The sequence below is a fragment of the Cyprinodon variegatus genome, unplaced genomic scaffold (assembly GCF_000732505.1).
Source record: "Cyprinodon variegatus isolate N-32 unplaced genomic scaffold, C_variegatus-1.0 Scaffold51, whole genome shotgun sequence".
In the NCBI taxonomy this organism is placed as follows: Eukaryota; Metazoa; Chordata; class Actinopteri; order Cyprinodontiformes; family Cyprinodontidae; genus Cyprinodon; species Cyprinodon variegatus.
The window spans coordinates 1,598,766-1,619,167 of record NW_015150504.1 but is presented as its reverse complement, the minus strand read 5'-3'; the positions used below and the strand labels follow the sequence as shown (position 1 = coordinate 1,619,167).

At 38.6% G+C, this 20,402-nt stretch overlaps 3 protein-coding genes across 5 annotated transcripts in view; 2 read left to right on the top strand and 1 right to left on the bottom strand.

Moving 5' to 3' along the window:
- The first annotated feature begins 17 nt into the window (after positions 1 to 17).
- Positions 18 to 2,880, top strand: LOC107082345 (PRA1 family protein 3-like). Its single transcript, XM_015370964.1, has 3 exons — positions 18 to 175; positions 1,762 to 1,976; positions 2,147 to 2,880. Exons 1-3 carry the CDS (start codon positions 18 to 20, stop codon positions 2,269 to 2,271), a joined length of 498 nt encoding a protein of 165 aa, XP_015226450.1. The 3' UTR covers positions 2,272 to 2,880.
- A 1,042-nt stretch (positions 2,881 to 3,922) lies between these two features.
- LOC107082336 (PRA1 family protein 3-like) lies at positions 3,923 to 8,054 on the top strand. Its single transcript, XM_015370956.1, has 3 exons — positions 3,923 to 4,188; positions 6,400 to 6,617; positions 6,855 to 8,054. The coding sequence occupies exons 1-3, from the start codon at positions 4,010 to 4,012 to the stop codon at positions 7,028 to 7,030; spliced, it is 573 nt and encodes a 190-aa protein (XP_015226442.1). The 5' UTR covers positions 3,923 to 4,009; the 3' UTR covers positions 7,031 to 8,054.
- Positions 8,055 to 12,834: 4,780 nt separating this feature from the next.
- LOC107082356 (FERM domain-containing protein 4B-like) overlaps positions 12,835 to 20,402 on the bottom strand; it is a 54,313-nt gene continuing 46,745 nt past the window's right edge. Inside the window, exons 14-24 of one of the 3 annotated variants that reach the window (XM_015370998.1) lie at positions 20,184 to 20,325; positions 19,962 to 20,095; positions 19,773 to 19,889; positions 19,192 to 19,420; positions 19,034 to 19,090; positions 18,822 to 18,957; positions 17,771 to 17,935; positions 16,335 to 17,095; positions 16,125 to 16,254; positions 15,556 to 15,792; positions 12,835 to 13,705 (exon numbers count right to left, since the gene is read on the bottom strand). In XM_015370998.1, coding sequence (XP_015226484.1) covers position 13,705; positions 15,556 to 15,792; positions 16,125 to 16,254; positions 16,335 to 17,095; positions 17,771 to 17,935; positions 18,822 to 18,957; positions 19,034 to 19,090; positions 19,192 to 19,420; positions 19,773 to 19,889; positions 19,962 to 20,095; positions 20,184 to 20,325 — 2,109 coding nt within the window. In that variant the 3' untranslated portion in view covers positions 12,835 to 13,704. Of the gene's footprint in view, positions 13,706 to 15,100; positions 15,236 to 15,555; positions 15,793 to 16,124; positions 16,255 to 16,334; positions 17,096 to 17,770; positions 17,936 to 18,821; positions 18,958 to 19,033; positions 19,091 to 19,191; positions 19,421 to 19,772; positions 19,890 to 19,961; positions 20,096 to 20,183; positions 20,326 to 20,402 lie in introns of all 3 variants that reach the window. The other 2 variants (XM_015371000.1, XM_015370999.1) reach the window with 2 other exon arrangements.

Genomic DNA, 20,402 nt, shown 5'->3' with positions numbered 1-20,402 from the left:
ACAGCTTCTAGCAGGGGATGTCGCCGCTCAAAGAGTGGAGTGATTTCTTTCCTGGCTTGAAAGGCTTTGCCTTTCCCAATAATTTCCGCGAGTTTGAAGAGAGATTGATCAGCAACCTGCTTTATTATCAGACTAATTATCTGGTTCTAGGTACTGCTGTTTTCATCTTAGCCGGGTATGTTAAATGTTCTTCACAAATCTAAACAGTTTTTGTAGTTTTTTTTTGTGTTTTTTTTTACCTATTGATAAATATTTGTGATTATGCACATAGTTTATTAAAGATGAGAGGAAGTTAAAATGATCTAGACAAATTGGAATAAAACTAAAGTGTAAAAACATAGAAAAAATTATATTTGTAGGTTAAATTAATTCATACAATTTTTTTATTGGTTAAACAAATATATATATATATATATATATATATATATTGTTTAACCAATAAAAAAAAATTGTATGAATTAATATATATATATATATAATTTTTTAGGGACTGTTACTTATGTAAAATCTAAAATATTGAAACAAAGGGGTAAGCAGTGAGTTCTGTGGAAAAAAACTTTAACTTGAAGAACTGGTCCATATTTAATAACACCAAAGTAGAAAGTATGTAAAACCCTGGAATGTTTGGCTCATTATATAATTTTACAATTTAAAACTTAAATGTATTATGCCACTATAAATTTAGAAGTTTTTTACTTAATCTTTTACATAATTTTAACAAGTTTTGAGGTCAGTCTAAATTATTTTTAAACTTTATTTGTTCGGTTCTATCTTATCTATCTATCCATGGTCGTAGTAGGCTCATGCTTTTGATTTTATTTTAATAACTTCAAAGTGCTTGACTGTACATTAAAAGAAACAGGGATTTAAATTGTTGCCAATTAACCACAAATGTTGTCTCCATGCTAAATCTGTTTGTATACAGTAATGTTAGACATAATTTATCCAGTCTTACAGGAAGATTCCAAGCCTATTTTAAAGTTGTTCAGAATATTATTCTACTTGGTCTAAAGCAGGAAGGCAGGGACTTGTAGATGCAGGAATTTTTTTGTTTCTGTTGTTTTTGTTTTTTTAATGCAGGAAGTTTAATGAAAACTATATATATATATATATATATTTTATCACCAGAAATTAAATCACATTTTTCTCAGACATTGGAATGAGATTAATCTAGAAATCTGTATTGGAGTTGTCATTTTAAAATTACTGTATTCTTATTGTGATTCACTATTTTTGTCTTATGGCTGTATTTAATAAATCAGATGGAAGAAAACAAACATCACTTTGTAAACACCATTTCCATGACAATACATTGTAGTACCTGCATCTGGGTCAGGGAAACTGGTTAGAACTAATAGAAAAGTTGATGGATGGAGCAGAAAACAGTGTCATCCTGGAAGAAAACCTGTAAGAGGATTTAAAAAAACAAAAAACTTTAGCCTGCATTATGAGTCCAACCACACAGACAGGGCTACAATGGAATAGTTTATCCCAATTGATAATTCTGCCTGAGCTTAAGCACATTTTTATTGTTGTTCTGCATGTGTTGGCCAATTATTTGTGAAAGCACATTGCATTTTCTGATTATGGATGTGTCTAAGGGGATATCATTATTTTTATCCAGGTATTATGTAGAAGTCATGTTGCTGTAGATGAAGCATCTAACCACATGGTGGAGTCAGTGCTTACACACTATCATGCAACATCAGTATTTTCAAACTGCACTCATGCACCTTCTGTTGTCCTGCTTTCCTCCTGCAGGTTAAAGGATCCTATGGGGTTTATCACTGGCCTGGCCGTGCTGTTCACCGTTTATTTGGTTTTCGTTTGGGCTGGAGAGATACAACCCTTGCTTAGCCTAAAGAGATGGAGGCCATTAGCTTTTTTGATCACAGTCATTGTTGTCAATTATGTGGTGATTTATTCATTTGCCAGAATCAGAAAACTTGCACCACCAATCAGTTTTATACTGACTGGTAAGTTGATTTAGTACTCTTTTAGCTCACAAAAAAGCAAAGCAGATGTTAATTAAACATGTAATAATCTATGCAATATTTTTATTTATTTTCAATGGAAGGTTTAAAATAATTATCAAATCATTCATTGATTCATTGTTTTTTTATGTCCTTTTCTCTCTGCATTGCAGTGATTACTCCACATGTCTCCTTTCGCAACCGTGGCATCAGCGAGGTGGCATACATGAAAGAAGCTACAGGACTGGGCGGATCAGCTATGGGCATTCTACTCATGACTCGCAACAAAAAAAAATAGGAAAAGCTAAAGGAGAAAGGATGATTGAAAAGGCACTTTGTGAAAACAGATTCATTATTTTCCCTTCTCATGGAATTAAATGTTTCTTTGTCTTTTAAACCTTTTTATCATTATTATTTTTAAGCTCTAGTGTCCTTGATGTTTTGTTTTGTTTTTTTTAAAGTAGGCAGCCAGGAAATGGTATCAGAGAGAGAGAGAGGGAGAAAACATGCACCAACAGTCACCAAGCTTGAACTTGAACTTTTAACGGCCACATTGTGGACTAAAGCTGTATCTAAATACCGGTAAATACATGGAAATATTAGACTTTGGTGTATTTCATGTCTAATATCATTTAAAAAAAAGATGTTTTAATAGAGGGCTTACCACTAAAAAAATGTATTTGAGATATATTAATAAGGTTAGGGCCCGACATTCTGTATTACTCGTATTAAATCCCATATTGTTAACATTTTACAGACTCCACCAAAGGTAATGGAATTAGAAATACTAAAATAATTCACCTTATGGTGATATTTTGATTCAGGTATTTGATCTCTTAGAAATGTGAATAAACTGTTTTTAAAGCTTTCTAAGCAAATTAGCAGGATTCCAATCATATGTTCAAACATCTCAGTCTTCCATTAATGAATTATCTGTGAAATAAATTACCTTTTGCTGTGGTGTTATAAAGTATTTGTGAATAGGTTGGCACAAAGCAGAGAATAACTGTAAAGTAAGCTAACCCTCAAGTCTCTTATGATTTTATGAGCCTCACGCATCTAGAGATTAAATGTTTTGTCAAATTTTCTCCACAACGGCAGGCCATTTTGACATTTATTAAAAGCACTCTGTTCCATTTGTAAATCACTAAAGAAGGATTTTTTTTTGGTCAAAATCACATTTATATACGTAAATGTGATAACAGATATTCCAAGTATATTTTTGCAAAAGAAACTGAATTTGAGAAAGTAAAAACACAAAAGTATACTAGTAAGATTTAAGTTTTATATGCCTTGAAATGGTAGGACATTTTAAGTGGCCGTATGTTAAGGTTATTTGGTATGGAATAGACTTTCAGTTCTGTTTGTTTCCAGCACACGAAGGGGTGAGAGGAAATGAAATAGCAGATAAGATAGCTAAAAAAGCTTTAGGAGAGCAGAATATAGATCATATTCCATTTGGGAAAGGGGAAGGTAAATCAATAATTAAAAAGAAAGAAACAGAATTATGCCAAAAATATATGGGATGAAGATGAGAAAGGGAGAATATTATATAGGGTTCAAAAATCTGTAATTGCTAAACGATTACGGAGAAAGAAGCAGAAGGGAAGAGATAATTTATACTTGATTAAGAACTGGACATACCCACTTGAATTAGTTTTTCTGTTGCATTAAATGTGCAACTGAATGAGAGAGGATGAGGAAATGTACCGTAATTATAGAAAAAGAGAGAGAATGGACTATTAAAGGAATTTTAGGGACAGATGGGGATAGGGAGAAGAATTTGGCTATTAATAGAGCTTTGTTTTTATTTTTACATAACACAAAAATAAAAATTGTATATAGTAGGTGGAACTATAGAGCTACACACTCGTGTACAGTAGGTGGCGGTATGCACCTTAAGTTGTTTGCAATCCGCCAATCTAACGAAGAAGAATAACTTGTTCTCGCGAGATTTACCTACCAGTCCTATTTGTTTACTTATTCTGTACAGTTAATCTCCTTTCGCTGTCAAAGTGGTAACTTACTGGACTCTAATGGCTAAAGTAGAGCTGGCACCGCTTAGATCGTGGGATGATTTCTTTCCCGGTTCGGAACGGTTCGGCGCACCGGATGTTACAAATATGACGAGATGGAACAACCGAGTTGTCAGCAACTTGCTTTATTACCAGACGAATTACCTGGTTCTTTCTATTGCTGTTTTCCTCATCGTGGGGTAAGAATGTGTTTATATTGCTGGATATTTCTATATGTTCAAGCAGGGGGGTCGGCTTGTTGACATCAGGAAGGTTTTAACTTTAGAGAGAGATCAGCGGATGCTGACAGGAAGTAACTCTGCTGTAACATTAAAGGGGTTGGTCCATGAATTAAACTCTGCTGTAACATTAAAAGTGTTGGTCCATGAATTAAAGGAACGATCTGCATAGGTTACATGTTTCATTGATGATTTGATCGATTTGAGAAGTGGCCAAGTTCCAACAGAGCACAGAGTATTTGGTCTGCTCCAGAAAACAGGCTAAACCAGACAAGTAAGTCTCACTGCTAAACCTGTAATCTATGAACAGAGTTCATCATCTGATGAAAGCAAACAATGAGAGTTTGCAGCTCATAGAATGTGGATCCTGTGTTAGATTTCACTTGATTCCAGTTTTAAAGCCTGCTTTTCTAACAGAACTCAACTAATCTAAAACTTTATTTATAAAGCACATTTGAAACAACCAGGGTTGACCAAAATGCTGTACAGGAATCACAGTTGCAGAGCATAAGAAAAAAACAAACAAACTGAAAGCTAAAATACATAAACACAATGCAAGAAGAAACATTGAATGGAGATAAAATATAATAGGGTAAATATTTCAATTGAAATGCATTTTAAAATAACATTTAAAACAAAGTTTTGCCAAATGTCCACTTAGACTTGATTAAAAGCCAAGGAGAAGAAGTGTGCTTAGAGAGGATTTAAGGAGGCTGCTGATCGAATATGTTAAGGCAAGTTATTCCACAGTCTCTGTGCCGCTTCCAGAAGTGAAGCCCAGTAATTAAAGGTCTGCTCTTAAAGCTGTCTTCTTGTGATGTTTTGATAAAACCATTGAAAAGGCCACACTGATAAATCACCTGCCTCTTCATCTCTGTTTAGAGTATAAATACAGCTTTGGAAAAATCACTCGGTGACTTCATCTTGACTCATCATCACTGTAGCAGCAAATCTGAACTTTGACACACTTCTGAGTAATGGTTTGAATAAATATTCTGGTGTTATATCTATTATATTCTTCCAGTGAGACAAAGTAATTCAACTTTCAGTAAAGGTGCCTTAATAGCATGTTATAGTAAGTTTGTATAAAATAACCTAAAATCATCTGATCCATTCGTTGCTACATACAGCGTATAAAGCAGGTCACAGTTCTTTAGCAAAATATTGAAAGGTGTATAGTGCACAATAAATATGAAAATAAACATCGGTACCAATATTTCAATCAGCCAACTATCAAAATCAAAAAATTTTACCTCAAATGTCTCTGAATGACAACTGAGGTAATTTTTTTCTGATATTAAATTAAATGAATCATAATTAAAAACTTAAAGTATATATTTTTTTTTGTTGTTGTTGTTTAGTAAACACACCATCAAACAAGCTGTGGATCTCTGCAGCTCCTGCAGAGTCCTGATGGGGCTTTCAGCTGCTTCTCTTATTATTGTTCCCTTTTTGTCAGTGCAGCCGCCTGTTGGTATCCACATGATATTGTTTTATAATCTATGGCATCTTTAAACATCCCAACAGCATCATCCCAGACCTATCTGCTGTGCTTCTTGGTCTTCGTGATGGTCTTTGTTTAGAAAAGAGCTGTAGAGTTCACAGCCACTCTATATTATATATTTCTAATGCAGCTGGTTACTTTTCAGAGTTAAGTTTGTAGAAAAAAAATGTATTCATTATGGCTCAAAGAATTAATCAGATTAATCGCGATTAATCGATTATTGAAGTACTCGTCAACTAATTTAATAATCGATTAATCGTTAACTGGAGTATAGAGACTGTAAAACATGCCTTTAGCTGATAAAGTGACTCACTTAGAGCTGTAATTGTACTGAAATTGTAAAAAATACATAAACATTTTGCATTTGAGATAAAAACTAAAATATTTTTCTTTTCTTCTTTAAGGAACCTTTGGCTATCCGATTATAAATCAATTAATCGAAAAAATAATCAACAGATTAATCGATTTGCAAAAAAAATGTAGTTGTAGCCAAAGTATTCATATTTTTTTTTTTATTTCTTTTGCACTGCGTGAAGGGGGAACGTGATGTTTTTGTAGGTCTAAGATCTGAACACTAGGTGGAGCCAGTGGCTGCATCATAACTTGTCCTATGAGTCTAAAACAGGAGCTAACCCCTCCTCTCTCTAAACTGCTTTCTGGTCCTGCAGGTTTCTCAACCCTGTGGGGATGGTCACAGCCTTGGTCGTGGTGTCGATCGTCTTCCTGGGTTTGGTTTGGGCTGGAGAGAACCAAGCCATCATCAAGAGCTTCAAAAGGCAGAGCCCCACAGTGTTTGTGATGGTCGTCATGGCGGCCAGCTACATGCTGACTTCTCTGCTGGGAAGCGTCATGACGTTTATGACAGCAGTCACTCTACCTCTGATTTGTAAGCAGATTTTGTGGTCGTAACGTAACAAGGAGGTTCATGCACTGTGTTTCCTGCATTATGTTTTACACCACATTTACTTGAGTTGTTACATCACTTAAATGTAAAATGATCAGTGCATGTGAGGGATGATGAAATATTCTTCATTCTCATTTAATCAGAGCATGCTTTGAGTTTACGAGTTTGTTTTTGCCAAATGTATCAACCTTGACATTTGCTTGTCCATCTGCACTGCAGTGATAATGGCACACGCTTCGTTTCGCCTACGGAACATGAAGAACAAGCTCCAGACCAAGCTGGAATGTTCAGGGCTGAAGAGAACTCCGATGGGCATCCTACTCGAGTGTCTGGAACAGCAGGAAGAAAACATACAAAAGATTCAGACTTTTTTAGAGGGAAAAGTGAAGGAGTAAAACCTTATCTTCTCTAAAATGCTACAACTCCAATGTTCTCTGTTGTCTTTTATGTTGTGCGAAAGGAAAGCCTGCAAACCAGCAATGTTATCTCCTCCTCAGGGTATCTTGTGTCACTCTGCACAGAACTTGTCAGGGCGCTCCCCCTGCAGTGATCAGGGCACCTCACTACTGCCTCACATCTCATCTGTGCAGCTATGCATGTTGTGTCCCAGACAGCAGCAAGCTTCTCGAAATCTGCGTTTAATCAGAAACTCCTCCGTTTGCACTTGAGTGAAATTGTGAAAGCAGCACAAGTGTTGCCTTTTAACAGAGGCCGAAAAGTGCACACTCAACATGCATTGCTGCCAAGACCAGCGCGTTTTCAAGTTCATGCAGGAAATCTCTTCACATTCAGAGTAACTGTTTACTTCAGCCCAGAGTTGAATTGAAACCTTCTGCTCATGTAAATAAAGAGAATCATGCAAAAGAGCAAGCCCTGCTTTGACTCCAGTCTGATTACTTTGTCAATATTTGAAAGGAAACTTGAAAGGAAAGCCATGCCTATCAGGAATTCTTCTGACCATGCCTGAGTGTTTAATCTTGACGGTACCTCCTGGCTGATGGATGGGCTCTCTTTGCTTTCCCTTCCACTTATCCAGCAGGCTGATCAATGGTGGTGGAGTGGATTTGTCTGCAGTCAATAAGGCCTTGAATTTGGATCAGATAATCCAATGCTGCTTCATTTTAAACCATCTCACACTAACTCAAACATACAAAAAGAACATTTCTTTCAGATTAGAATATTTATTTAAAAGTGGTGAATGTTTGTTGAGCCAAAAGATCTGTACGACAGTGTCGCTCACAAACCGGACTTTCCTGCTCTGCATGGAGCAGTGCCTTTCAGGGATTGGAGTGAAATACTACTCCTTTTTCTCCAGCTTTACGAAGCTCTGCTGTTCTAAAATAACCTGAATGTAGCTCCTGTTCATATTTGGGAAAATGGTTCAACTTTTAGCAAATAAATTCATCTGCCAGCAATAAGGCCCAAATTTTGGGTTAAATAACTGTTCTGTCAGTTTGACATGTGTTCTGTTTGCAACTGAATTTTATTTCATTCATCTTGGAGCGGACTGCAGCTAACACCTGGCCTTCAGCTCTAAAGGTAAATTGAAGCATCATTTTCTGGTAAAACATGCAGTATATTAAAGCATAACACTATTAATTTTTATATTTTATGAATACAAGGTGTATTTGCAAAATGTACCTTTGTATTTACCTGTTATTTTTTTGTGTGCTGATTTTCAACTATTAAAGTCCAACAGACATGTTACCAGGGGCTGATTGTTGGAACCTTATGGTAATTCATTCTGTATCAGTGGAACATCAGTGAGCTTTCAAATAGTTAACATTTGTTTGAAGATTAGAGGATTACAGAGCCACAGCATTCCTCCCCGACTGGTCTTTGCAGTCCCGTCCACCCAGGTTTGTTTATTGGTTGGTTCCTCTGCCCTCATTTTCCCAGCGTCTGCCTCCTGTCAGATCATCCTTACAGCTTTGTGCTGCTGTACCAGTTATCATATTAATCCTAGTGGGTTTTATCACTGTAAAACAAAAAACTTCCAACAAAATGTTACTAAACCTTAAAATGTAAGGGAGTGCCAAATATTCTGTGTTGTACAACGATGAAGAATTATTTCTATGCATAATGGCTGAAACTAATTTGGAAATTTATTTATTAGTTCTTAACTGTTTAAATGTGTGACATTTAATACATAACAGATTGATGTTAGATTATTTAATGAAAACTTCACATTAAATTTACATGCTTTTAAATTATATTTTATTATTTATTGGGTCTCATGCAATTTTTACTTATATGTGTTAAAATTTACTCTCATATATGTCGGTATTCATTTTTACAATGGCTGGTTCACAATGCAAGATTTTAAAATTGTCTGAACATTTTCAAATCCTAAGAACCTTCACATGATGAAAGATTGTTGATATAGTGTGTGACAGTATGAAGCTGTACAGCAAGAGCAACACATCAACAGATTTAATTCAGATATTATTCAGGAAATTTCAGGTGTGTGAAATCTCACAACACCTCTTGAGTTTAGGCATGAGTTCAGTGTAAATAACAGTGGCCAATTAGAAAGGAGCAATAGTGATACTTTGTGGACTGATTTTAAAAGAGGAAAAAAACATTACAATAAGAAAAGGAATTCATTAAAGGAATGGAGACAGAACACTATTCACCACACTGGTGAGCTGTGTTTTTTTGACTTGGTTAAAAGCTTTCTGATTGGCTAGATGTCACATTAATCATCCTGTGTCCCCATCTGCTCTCGGGGAACATCACACACCATCTAGAGTCTAGTTGCAGACCTGCACTGTCAGGAGCCAGACCCCTCTCCACCCCGTTGACTGCAGAGGTCAGACCAGGACAACCCAACATGTTGGACTCCCCCACATCACTCTTAACACACACTAGGAATATCTTACCTGAGTTTATCTTAAGGGACATTGCAGTCATAGGTGTGTCCTTAGAATTGTTGGAAGGGAAAGATGGGGCAAACATCTTATCTTGGTCTGTGAACTCGCCCAAATCGACTAAACTGCACAAGAAATTCACCTCAGACCAATAAGAAGGACCTGAGTAATTAGTCACCATTAACTCAGGTCATTGGCTAAAAGGGAAGGCTGTCAGAAAATGAAAAAATATGACACGCTGAATAATAGAACAATAGAACAAACCCCCCAGCTGGAGGTTTCTTCCTGTTATAAGGGAGTTTTTCCTCTCCACTGTCGCTACAAGCATGCTTACTGTGAGTGATTGATCCGAGTCAATTAATCGATACAATCAACTAGTTTTCCTTAGATAGAAAACTTTTAATCAATTTGACTGGTAAAGTGCCTTGAGATGACATGTGTTGTGAATTGGCGCTATAGAAATAAACTGAGCTGAATTGAATAGTATAATAATTCAGGGTTGTGTGAGTGTGTTTTGTCTTTTATTTATTTATTTATTTTTTGCTTGTGCATGATCTAAATGTGCTGATAAGACAAAAGAAACACTTTCAGGCCGAGCTAATGCAGCAGGTTTTAATGCCAGGATGAAATCTTAATGCCAAGACAGGATGGTGCCTCTTTTAATTAACTGATCCATCCAAATCTTAACAGCTCACCAGTTCATCACATGTAGCATTTAGCCTCTCCTTGTGATTTTGACTTAAAATCCAGAAATCCCAACTTATCTACACTGCAGTGATAAAACAATCCCCCACTGAGCTGCAGCAGTGATTTACCTTCCCTGCTGCCTCATCACGTCACCATTGTGAAACTTGGAGTGAACACAAGCACCGCTGGCAACAGATTCAAGTAAAGTCATGTCTCAGAGGATACAGTGGAGGCCCTTGTTCCTTCCCGGAGCAACAGCTGCACGTACCCCAGCAACACGTGTGTGCAGCCCGCCGTCTCACTCAACAGGTGTGTGTCAGTGGTGTCTGCTCAGCAGAAAGGAAAGGAAAAACAAAATGTGAATCCTCCATTGTGAAATGTTCCTGATGGCAGGTGTGCACACACACCTTTTATAGTTCTTTATTTAATTTAACTTTATGTGATAAGTAGGCCTGAAACAATTAATCGGATTAATGGATTATTGAATTAATTTGGTAATCAGTTATTGTTAACTGGAGTATAGAGATGTAAAACAAGCCTTTAGCTGACAGAGCGACCCCCCCTTTCAGCATAATTATGTAAATATTTTGCATCTAAGAAAAAAAACAAACTTTTTCGTCTGTCAATATGCTTCATCCAGAACTTCTCAAGTGGAAAGTTTTAGTTTCACCTGGTCTAAAGGTCTTCTTTAAGGAACCTTTGGCTATCTGATTATTAATCAATAAATAATCAACAGGTTAATCGATTTGACTAGACCATTAATTGTTCTGCTGGATTTTAGATCTCTATAATCTTTTGCAGTCTTTGGTCGGATGTCCTCCCTAACCTGTATGTAGTTCCATTGACTTGCAGCCCCAGAGGAAGATGCTAGCAGTACTATTTCCTACCATGGCGATAGTCGGTGTTCAAAGCAAAAGCAGTGATTGCCTTTACACCAAACATTTTCCACAAAGGTCAAAAAGTTCAGCAGCATCTTTATTTCTCCATCTTTCCACTTTGAAATGACTGAACTGTGCTCCATGAAATTGAAATCTTTAATTTCCCTTACAAGGGATCCACTAATATCCTTTGGTACGTAGCCCAAAATTCTACAAATATATATATATATATATATATATATATATATATATATATGTTCAAGTTTCTGGTTGTCTAAATGTGAAGGATAAATTCGTAAGAATGCTTTTACAAGTGAATGTAGTTCATATAAATACAGCAAAAAGACCACTAGCTGTTAAGGAGCATTTCTTTTTTTTTTTTGCAAACTATTAGAAAAAAGGTTGATTCAGATTTTTCATTTGTAGAGTCATCATATAAAGTTGGGGTCAGATGCTTTTTAAAGTTGAGGAGTCAGCAGAGTTAGTGATTTTTCCCTTTGTGTGGCTCATACCTGATTAACAATAGGTACTCAGTAATAGTCAGACATCTGATGCTGCTGCTTCAGTGGAGACATCTCTGTCTGAACCAAAATTGCTGTGGTTGACACCAAGCAGTATTCATCCCTCCACATTAGAGAAGCTGTCTGCAAGGTTTAATGAAGGGAAAGTACGTGGGGGTGGTGGGGGGCTTTGCTGGTGCAGTGGAGCGTCAGCTGGAACAGCCTTCTCCCCTGTTGTCTGACTGCAGCTGGTGTGAAGCAGCAGAGAGGGAGGGAGACAGCTGGAGGAGACGGTGCTCTCATCACGCTGTGCCTTTGGAAGAACCACAAGTCCTGGAGGCATCAAAGACCTTCCTTCAGCTTGCATATCACCGAGAGGCTCTGTGTGAGAGTGTCACGATAATGTGAGCATTTTGAGGAAGGGAGAGGAAGTTTGTAGGGCAGAGCTGTTGGAGGGTTTATGGGCAACTTGTACAGCAGGCTCCTCTCACATAGGCTTTGGTGCTGTAAACTACATGCACTTAGTCATTCACAAGGATGGTAAGAGAAGTTATGGACTAAAAAAGGGTGGGGCAGGTTTTAAATACTGGTTTGGTTGGTTTACAACTTTAGAACGCTCAAAACCAGCCCGACGGGAAAGCTCAGCAGTGGGAAAACAGCTGAGCACCATGAGCACCATGTCTCAGTGTGTTTAAAAAGCAACTCATTTAGCCATACTTGCACTGGCTAGTAGTAACCAGAAGAAATAAAGATAGCACGGCACATAACCCTGTGCACACTATCTCAATGGTGAAAACCAGATGGTGGCAATATTATTCTGATTGGACAATTTTCTTCTGCAGTTTATTAATCTCATTGGGATTAAACTATTCTGGTAATAAGTAAATCCTCCTCTGAAGACTTGCAAATATTATTATGGTAAAGATTGGAACTACAAGACTGATATAAAACAAACATTTTCCAGGTTGTTATAGCATTAATTTGTTATCTAAAATTCCAATAAAATACTGTACATTTATTCCTGGAGTAACAATCGGTGATTACCCTTCCAAAAACAGCTGCTTTCAGTTTTGAGTCATGTTACCGGTATGTCTTTCTGTAAATTTAAGTCCACCAGTTTGGTTTATTTTTAAATTAAAAGCCTAATTATCAAAAAAATCAGACTCAAATACTTTTTTATTGCAAAGAAATGCACATTAAACAAATAACTAAGAACCAGCTTAACACTTATTAATTACTATATATTACATGTTCCTTTTTTTCCTCAATTATATAAAAAAAAAGCTCTATAAAAAAAGGAGAGAACCAGTGTATTTACAAAAAAAACAACACTTACATAAAGGTTCATTCTCTAATGAGAAAAGACGAGCACCGGCCCATGATTTCCAGCATGGATCAAATATCGAGTTCATAACAAACAGAAAACTGTAGTGGCAGTAATCTAACTGGTGACCTGCTGTAATACTCACATGGTGCAACAAATCTGGCTCACTTTGTATTTAGTGATAAAAAGAAAGACCAAATTGGAGGTTGAGTGGCTGCTGGATAAAGTAGCCTCTCTATTAACTTATTTTAATGAGTTCAATCCTTCATTTTTGACCTCCTTCATGGTTCCAGTGTTCATACAGGACTTTCAGGGACAGAAAAGGGAGATGGCCATTTTTGTTCGTAATCGCTCGAGTTCCTCTTTGTAGAGACGATCTGTGTGAAGTTGGGGTCTCTGGAGGCAAACATTTTGGCTGAAACATGCAGTCCACAGCAGGTGTAGTTTCAGTGCAGAGATGATAACATCACAAACACATGTAGACACTCCAACTTCAACAGAGGCTATTTTCAGTTTTTTAAAACTGCATTCAAGAGAAAAAACAAAACTGAGAGCCCTTCATTTGTTCCAATCCATTAAGTTCCTTCACTCGTTAAGTCCTCTGAAGATAAAAAAAACAAACTAATCCAGTAAGTGCAGTGTAAGGCACAGTGAAAGCTAGTCCACGCCAAAAAAAATCCTGCTCAGCACGACAGCCAGCTAGACAATAGTTCCTGGTTTGGGGCTTTCAAGCCAGCAAATCTGCTCCTCTGGCTCCATACGGGTTTGGTTGTTCATTTGAGAGTCCATGTGGCTCACGTCTACGTAGGATCTGGAAGTAACACAAAAGATCGGAGGACATCAGGATAAGTTGGAAAAACAACAATGCTGAGAGATAAAATATCAAATCTGTGCATGTTACATAAAACATTTTGGATAAAGATGCACCGAGAAATAGTGTGGTGACCAGAAGCAGCAGATTTTAACACAATGGACTGCTCTAAAATAGAAATTTGTTTTTTTTTTCCTTTCTGATAGGTGAACACACTAAGTAGTAACAGGATGGGATAAAAAGATATTCCAGTTTGGAAGTTCTTACAGGAGGAATCTCTCAGCTGTTAAATGTAACAGATAGATATAGAAATTAACTGATGCACTTTTCTTTGGGACATTCCAATTAGTTTGGCATCAGTCTAAACGATCCTCAATATATGTGCTGCAAGGGTTTTGAGCCAAATCCTGATGCTTAAATGGGCCAAAAATGCTGACTGACTGGCTGGTGCACTGGTTTATCTTTAGTTAGATATTTAAGCATAAAGTCAGAGAAGATCAGCAACTAAAAAAGTAAACTTTATCCTATATACCTGTTGGTCATTCTAACAAAGATTTTTCATTAAGAAACAACAAGCAGAACCCTCACTGTAACTGGACCAACTATTGGTTATGAAATGCTGGATCAGAAACTGTTTACATCTTTTAGGATTCTACAGATCTAAGCTCTCTAAGGAGCACACACAAAGCCTGCTCTTAGCAATGCTCCTGGCACAGTTATTTCTCCTGTTTGTAAAATTTTTGTTTGTTACATGTAAAGCACGAATCTATAATTTATCCATCCATCCATTTTCCATCACACTTCATCCCTGCTGGGGTCGTGAGGGGTGCTGGTGCTTATCTCCAGCTTTCTACAGGCAAGAGGTGGGGCACGTCCTGGACAGGTCGCCAGTCCATCACAGCACAATCTATCATTTATTTTAAATCTAAATATAAATAATCCAAAAAATACTTTATTAGTTGTATTATTTGTGAAGAAGTAAATAAGATTTGCTTTAATTGTATCCTTGAGATAACTAAATGCTTTATTTATAGAGAAAGCAGATTTAATATATTGGAACTGGATGTAATCTGCAGGTCACACGAATTTCTGATGGTGCATCTCTAACTTGGGTTTTGTTAATTAAAGTCATTTTTAAATCCAGAGTCAAATATAGCCACACATCGAAGACTGACGTTACAAACATGCACGGATTTCAATGCAGTAATGTTCAGAGGTCACATTTTTCCTCTGCCACACAGGTGCTCTCCCGCCACCATGAAACACCCAGCTAAAAGAATCAAAAGAAGTGGTTTGAAATGATTGGAGCGTTCAGTTAGTCCTTGGTTCACTGCTACAGCCACACATCCCCATCACCGCTGTACCCATGATGGGAAACCTTTTCTTGTCTCTCACCCTTCCTTGTTTGCTGTGATGGATAATTAAGGGGGATAAATTTCCTGGTCAGTGGCAACAGCAGCAAACCTCTCTAAGGGCCCCTCAGGGCCCGTCATCTTATCATAGCTCCGCCACTGAATTTCTGGGAGGCATCTGTGCATGAGAGGGGGGCAAAGGTCATGGTTGAATTTTGGGCAGAAATGTCTGCCCAAAAAAAAAAAGAAAAAAAAAAAAAACTGTAGTTACGGCGCTCTGTGATGAAATGTGACCAAATGAAGAAAATATGCCATCAGACAAGCTGCTGGAGGTTAGGCATATTTTCAATAAGTCATGCAGTAACCTTATTATACAGGACAAAGATGGAGTAGACATCTCAAAAACTGCAGAGTTTAATCAGAGACATCAACAGGCAAACTTTCGGGACACAGGCAAATGCACAGACTCAGGCCACCAATCACTTGCTGTTTACTTACTATGATTTACCATCTGCAAAAGGCACCTTAATAAGCCTGTGGCCCCTGGAGAGCTGTTGCTGTGCTTGGCCAGAAAACACCTGCCTGAACCGACAGCCGGGGGAAGAGGAAGAGGAGGGTATGGAGGAATCTGAAGGGGGGCTGGAGGAAGAGGAGGGACTAGTGGGGAGAAAAGTACAGCGCCTCTGTCCATCAGGACTGTACCAATTACCTTTTAAAAGCTGGGAGGTGGCAGATCTATAAGAGAGCAGGGGCCAGGGGACAGTTAAACAGAGCAGGGACCAGTAAGCTATAAGGAAGGCCTGACTGATGGCAGAACAAATCCTCTAATCCTACTGAGTGCTGTATATCGAAAAGCTGTGGAATAAGTTTTATCATTTTTAGGAGAATCAAAAGATAAGATGTATATATTATTTAGAAAACTGAGGAAAATACGACACAAATAGGCAGCAGTTTCTTAATTGTCTAGCAGCTGAAAAAGTAGTACTTCGCTCTGAGGATTAGCTAGTGGATTAGTGGATAAGAAGAAAAGCTGTAGCCAAGTTTTTTTTTGTTTTTTTTTTCCTCACCTGCTGTGGAGTGGGTGGCTGTGGGAGGCTGCGCTGTATGAGTAGGAGAGCGTCTCGTGCACAGACATGTCATAATCTGACATACCACAATTACTCATGGGCCAGTTTCCACTGGAGGAGGCTGATGACACTGGAGAAACATGTTTTTTTTAAATTAACGACAACAAATATAAAACTAAAAGTGACTGAATTGTGGAGCAGTGGGCTAACCTGTAGAGTAACACATGTTCCTGCGATTCTGAGAATAAGGTGCAGGCATAGTCTGATAACTCAGGCTCTGCTGTGAGCCTCTGTCATGCTCGCAGTTGTACATCCCCTGTTTCTGTGGAGCGTTACGCTGGTACCAGCCCTTCAGGTGTTCTGCCACCAGTGCTTTCTTGATGTTCCTGCTGACCTGCTCAGTGCTGCGGTGTACCGGGCGGTTCCTGGGCAGCCGTAGTGTGGCATAAGATATCTGAGAAACGCCGTCTACCATGTCTGACGAGTACTGAGAGTGGATGTCGCGACTGTAGAAAGCTGCCTGTGTGCGGCGGTAGGCAGGGTTGACGTTGTAGTGTCCCTCCATTTCATCCTCGTACACGTAAGGTCGGCTGGAGTACGGTTGTGGTTCCGGGTGGCTGGGATAGCCGGTGACGTAATAAGCCGTAGTGGTGGGTCGCCCTTGAGGCTGGTAGGCATAGCAGCGGGTGTCCGCCTGAGCCAGGTTAGGCATGCTGCCAGTGTTGGCGTAAAGGTCTTTTCTGTGTCGGCCACGAACTCTTGGCCTGTGGGTGTGGTTGCTGGGTGCACTGTATTCCATGCTGGACTGACTGGTGTGCGACGAGCATTCGTCGATGAGTTCTGTACTGTTGCAGCGTCGGGCTGAGTTAACGGTGATCTGAGGTACTGGCGGTTTGGTCTCGTTCAGGAGCCGAGACAGAGACTCCAGGCTGCCGCTCCTCTGATGGAAATGTTGTGGAACATCCTCCGATCTACAAAGACAATCAAAGCTGATTAACGGAACAGATTTTACTCTTGTTCATTCTGAGCTCTTTCTGAGGCAAACATGAAGCAAAATAAAAGCAAAACCATCCACTGTGAGGTACTAATGCTAATTTATTTGTTTTAAATCAAATATTTTAGCAGAGAAAAATTGAACTGATTTTGGAAAATTAAGGTCCTGTTAAATCAAATCTATCCAAACTTAAGCGTCTTTATGAACGCAAGCAAGTCTGCTGCTTGTTGGTGTGTTTATAGAACAAACTGTGATAGTTTTTAGTGTTCATGAATTTTCATTTTTCATGTATAGGCCTTCTGATCGTTGATATCCTTCAATATTTCTTGGTTCATTTTCTATTTATTTATTTAAGTGCAAATCTATATCATGAATTGACAGATTAATATCAAATATTTTAACAAAAAAGCAATATCAGATCCGCAGAAAATTTGGATCAGAATATCAGTCTCCCTGTAAGATTTGCCAGTTTTAATGGTTTCATAAAATATAAACTAAAAAATCACAGGCATTGTTTGACAAGAAAGACAACAAAAACATTTTAAAGATCATAATCTTTCTTTTGCCAGACCTGGAAAATACAGATATCAATTAAAGTAAAACAGTAAAACCCTGAATAATTAAGAGAATAAATCCTTGATGCCTTCCTTACCTTAGCTGTGTGCTGCTGTAGGCGTTGCGGGTGAGGAGAGGGGTGGGAGGCATGCTGCGGGCATCAGAGGGCTGTCTGGACGACAGTTTGTGGGGACTGTTGAAGCCTGGTAAGGCATCTGTGGGACTGTAGTACAGGGATTCCTGGACTTGGTCATAATTTAACCTAGAGTAGATAAGAACTTTGATTTTAGGCCATTCAACTCTTTGGGGCAAAGTCTTTCCTACATAATAACCTTAACTTCTCTACGGGAACGAAAGCTACATTTGCTCGGCAGGGTGCTAAGGTAATATTTCACATATGAAGGACTGATCATCCTCTTCATGCAATCAGCAAACTTGTTGAGTGTAAAAAATGTTTTAAGTCTTTGACAAGTAGAGGAATATAACTTGCATCAGCTGCTGTTTGAACCAAATCTCCAACAACTTTTTTCCCCTGTTTTCCTCTCCCTTTCCGCCTCAACTTAGGACTGTTGTCTACTCCTTCACATGCATAAAGTGTTTTTTTTCATCTATTTTTAAAGCTTGTGCTATTTGCCTGATAACAGGGAGGTAGCTGAAGAGGCAGCAAGAGGAGGGAGGAGACTGGTAGGAATTTAGCTCTAGATATGCGCTGCAGGTCTCAACTGGCTCTCAGCTCTGAGTTATCAAATCCACAACATGTAAAGAAGCACAGAGCCTTTTAGTGGTGTCTTTCAAGCCTCTGTTTGACAACAGTGTATTTTGACCAGTTCTGTTGTCAACATAATCTGTGCAACATCTCTGAGCTGTAAAAAAAAAATGCCCTTCTCTCACCCTGAGCCTTCATCAAAACAACTGCTTAAGACTTGTTTATTGGATAAAGCCTCACAGACTTCAATGTATTTCATCAGAGTTAAAATGATTACACACAGAGCAGCTGGTATTTGAAAAGGGGAAGGAAAACATCAATCTAAGAACCCCACTGCTAACATGAAGCATGGTGGTGGCCCCATCATGCCATGGAAAAACAAATCTGAAAAATGTGGCCTGCATTTCTATTTAAGAATAAATTACCCCCAGCGTCTGCATACCTTCTCTCTGACAGCTGGTCATTAGCAGAGGCTCGTCGGTTATTGTGGTAAGAAATGCCCAGAGTTTCTGCATGGTAGAGCTTGGGGGAATACTGGGCCGATTGAGACCGCCCCCTGTGTGAACCCAGTTCATCATCTAGGAGACAAAATGTCCGACTGATCAACATCAGGTGATGGGATGAAGGAAACATATGCTCACTCGTCACACTTACCATCATCTAGAGTAAGGCTGTCAGACAGAGAGCTGAGGTCTGAGCGTTGGGCATCATCTGTGAGAAACAAATGACAGCATTTTCATTTAATTAGCTGAAAATTGAGCCATGCTGAACAGGCTATGGGTTCTGACCAGTTCTCACTGCTGATAAACTACCTGCTGAGGTGAGTGAGGATCTCTGAGTAGGTTTCCTTCCTGCTTGCATCTTATAGCTGTTTATCTCTTTCTCAATGTCCAACAGTTTCTTCCGAGAGTCCAGGAAGTTATTTTTTCTTTTCCTCTTCACTGTTTTGTCGAGGCCTTCTTCCTGTAAAAGCTTCTCGGCTGCCTCTACAATCTTCTGCTGTGTTGCACGCTCGCTCTCCAGATCTCTAAGATATGGGTCCTGTAGGAAAGCGCAGAACATTGGCTCAGTTAAAGAATACATAGAGATCTTCTCAGAGACCTTTCTAGTTAAACAAAACAAGTGTTTTTATCTACAAACAGAATTCCCTGCGTCAGCTAAAATATTGCATTAACATTTGGTTTCATGTGATTAACTGAGCTGGAAGTGGTGACCAGCCTGGTCATGTTAATTTAAGACACAAAAAACACTTGTTGAACTCTTAATCACAATTTCAACACTCCACTGATTAAAGTGACTTTAGCAAACACTGTGGACTAATAACAGTGTGTTGACCAAACCAGAACAGCTCCATAACAAACAGCAACACAGTAAAAAAAACATATCTACAAACCTCATGATGCTGGTTCGGAACATCCAACTTGAAACCTGTCCCAACACGGCGAGGCACCTGAGGAGCTTTCTCACCCGTGGCCAAGGGATATTCTTTTGGCAGTTTGCCTGTGAGCTTCTGCAGAACAAAACCCAACATCAGTCTGGATACTCCGCTCTGGAATCTCCATCAAAAACCAGACATACTTACAGCTTCATCCATGCAGATACGTTTTAGGTCTTCAAGTTTCTGTGTCAGTTTATCCTGAAGTTCCTTTTGCTTCTTTTTTAATTCAGCAATCTTTTCTTTCTTCTGCTCTTCACTGACTTCTGAGTCTGCAGAACCTGGAATACAAATATTCCAGATAAACCACTGCCCATCACCATAAATCATCCCTCAAAAACCTGCTGTAAAATTATGAACTGTGAATACCAGTTGAAATGAGGCTGCCATTACTGGCTCTGATGAGCAGATCATTGTTCTCAATGCTGGACAGTTTACTGATCCTTGGGGCGCTGATCGCAGTGAGGTCCACTGCAATGTCTCCTGAGCTTCTAGTTGTGGTCATGTTGACCTGTGAGGAGAAGAGACAGAGGAGATGAAATAAGCTGGAAAATAATCGATGCTAAACTGAAACTGAGCATTTCATGT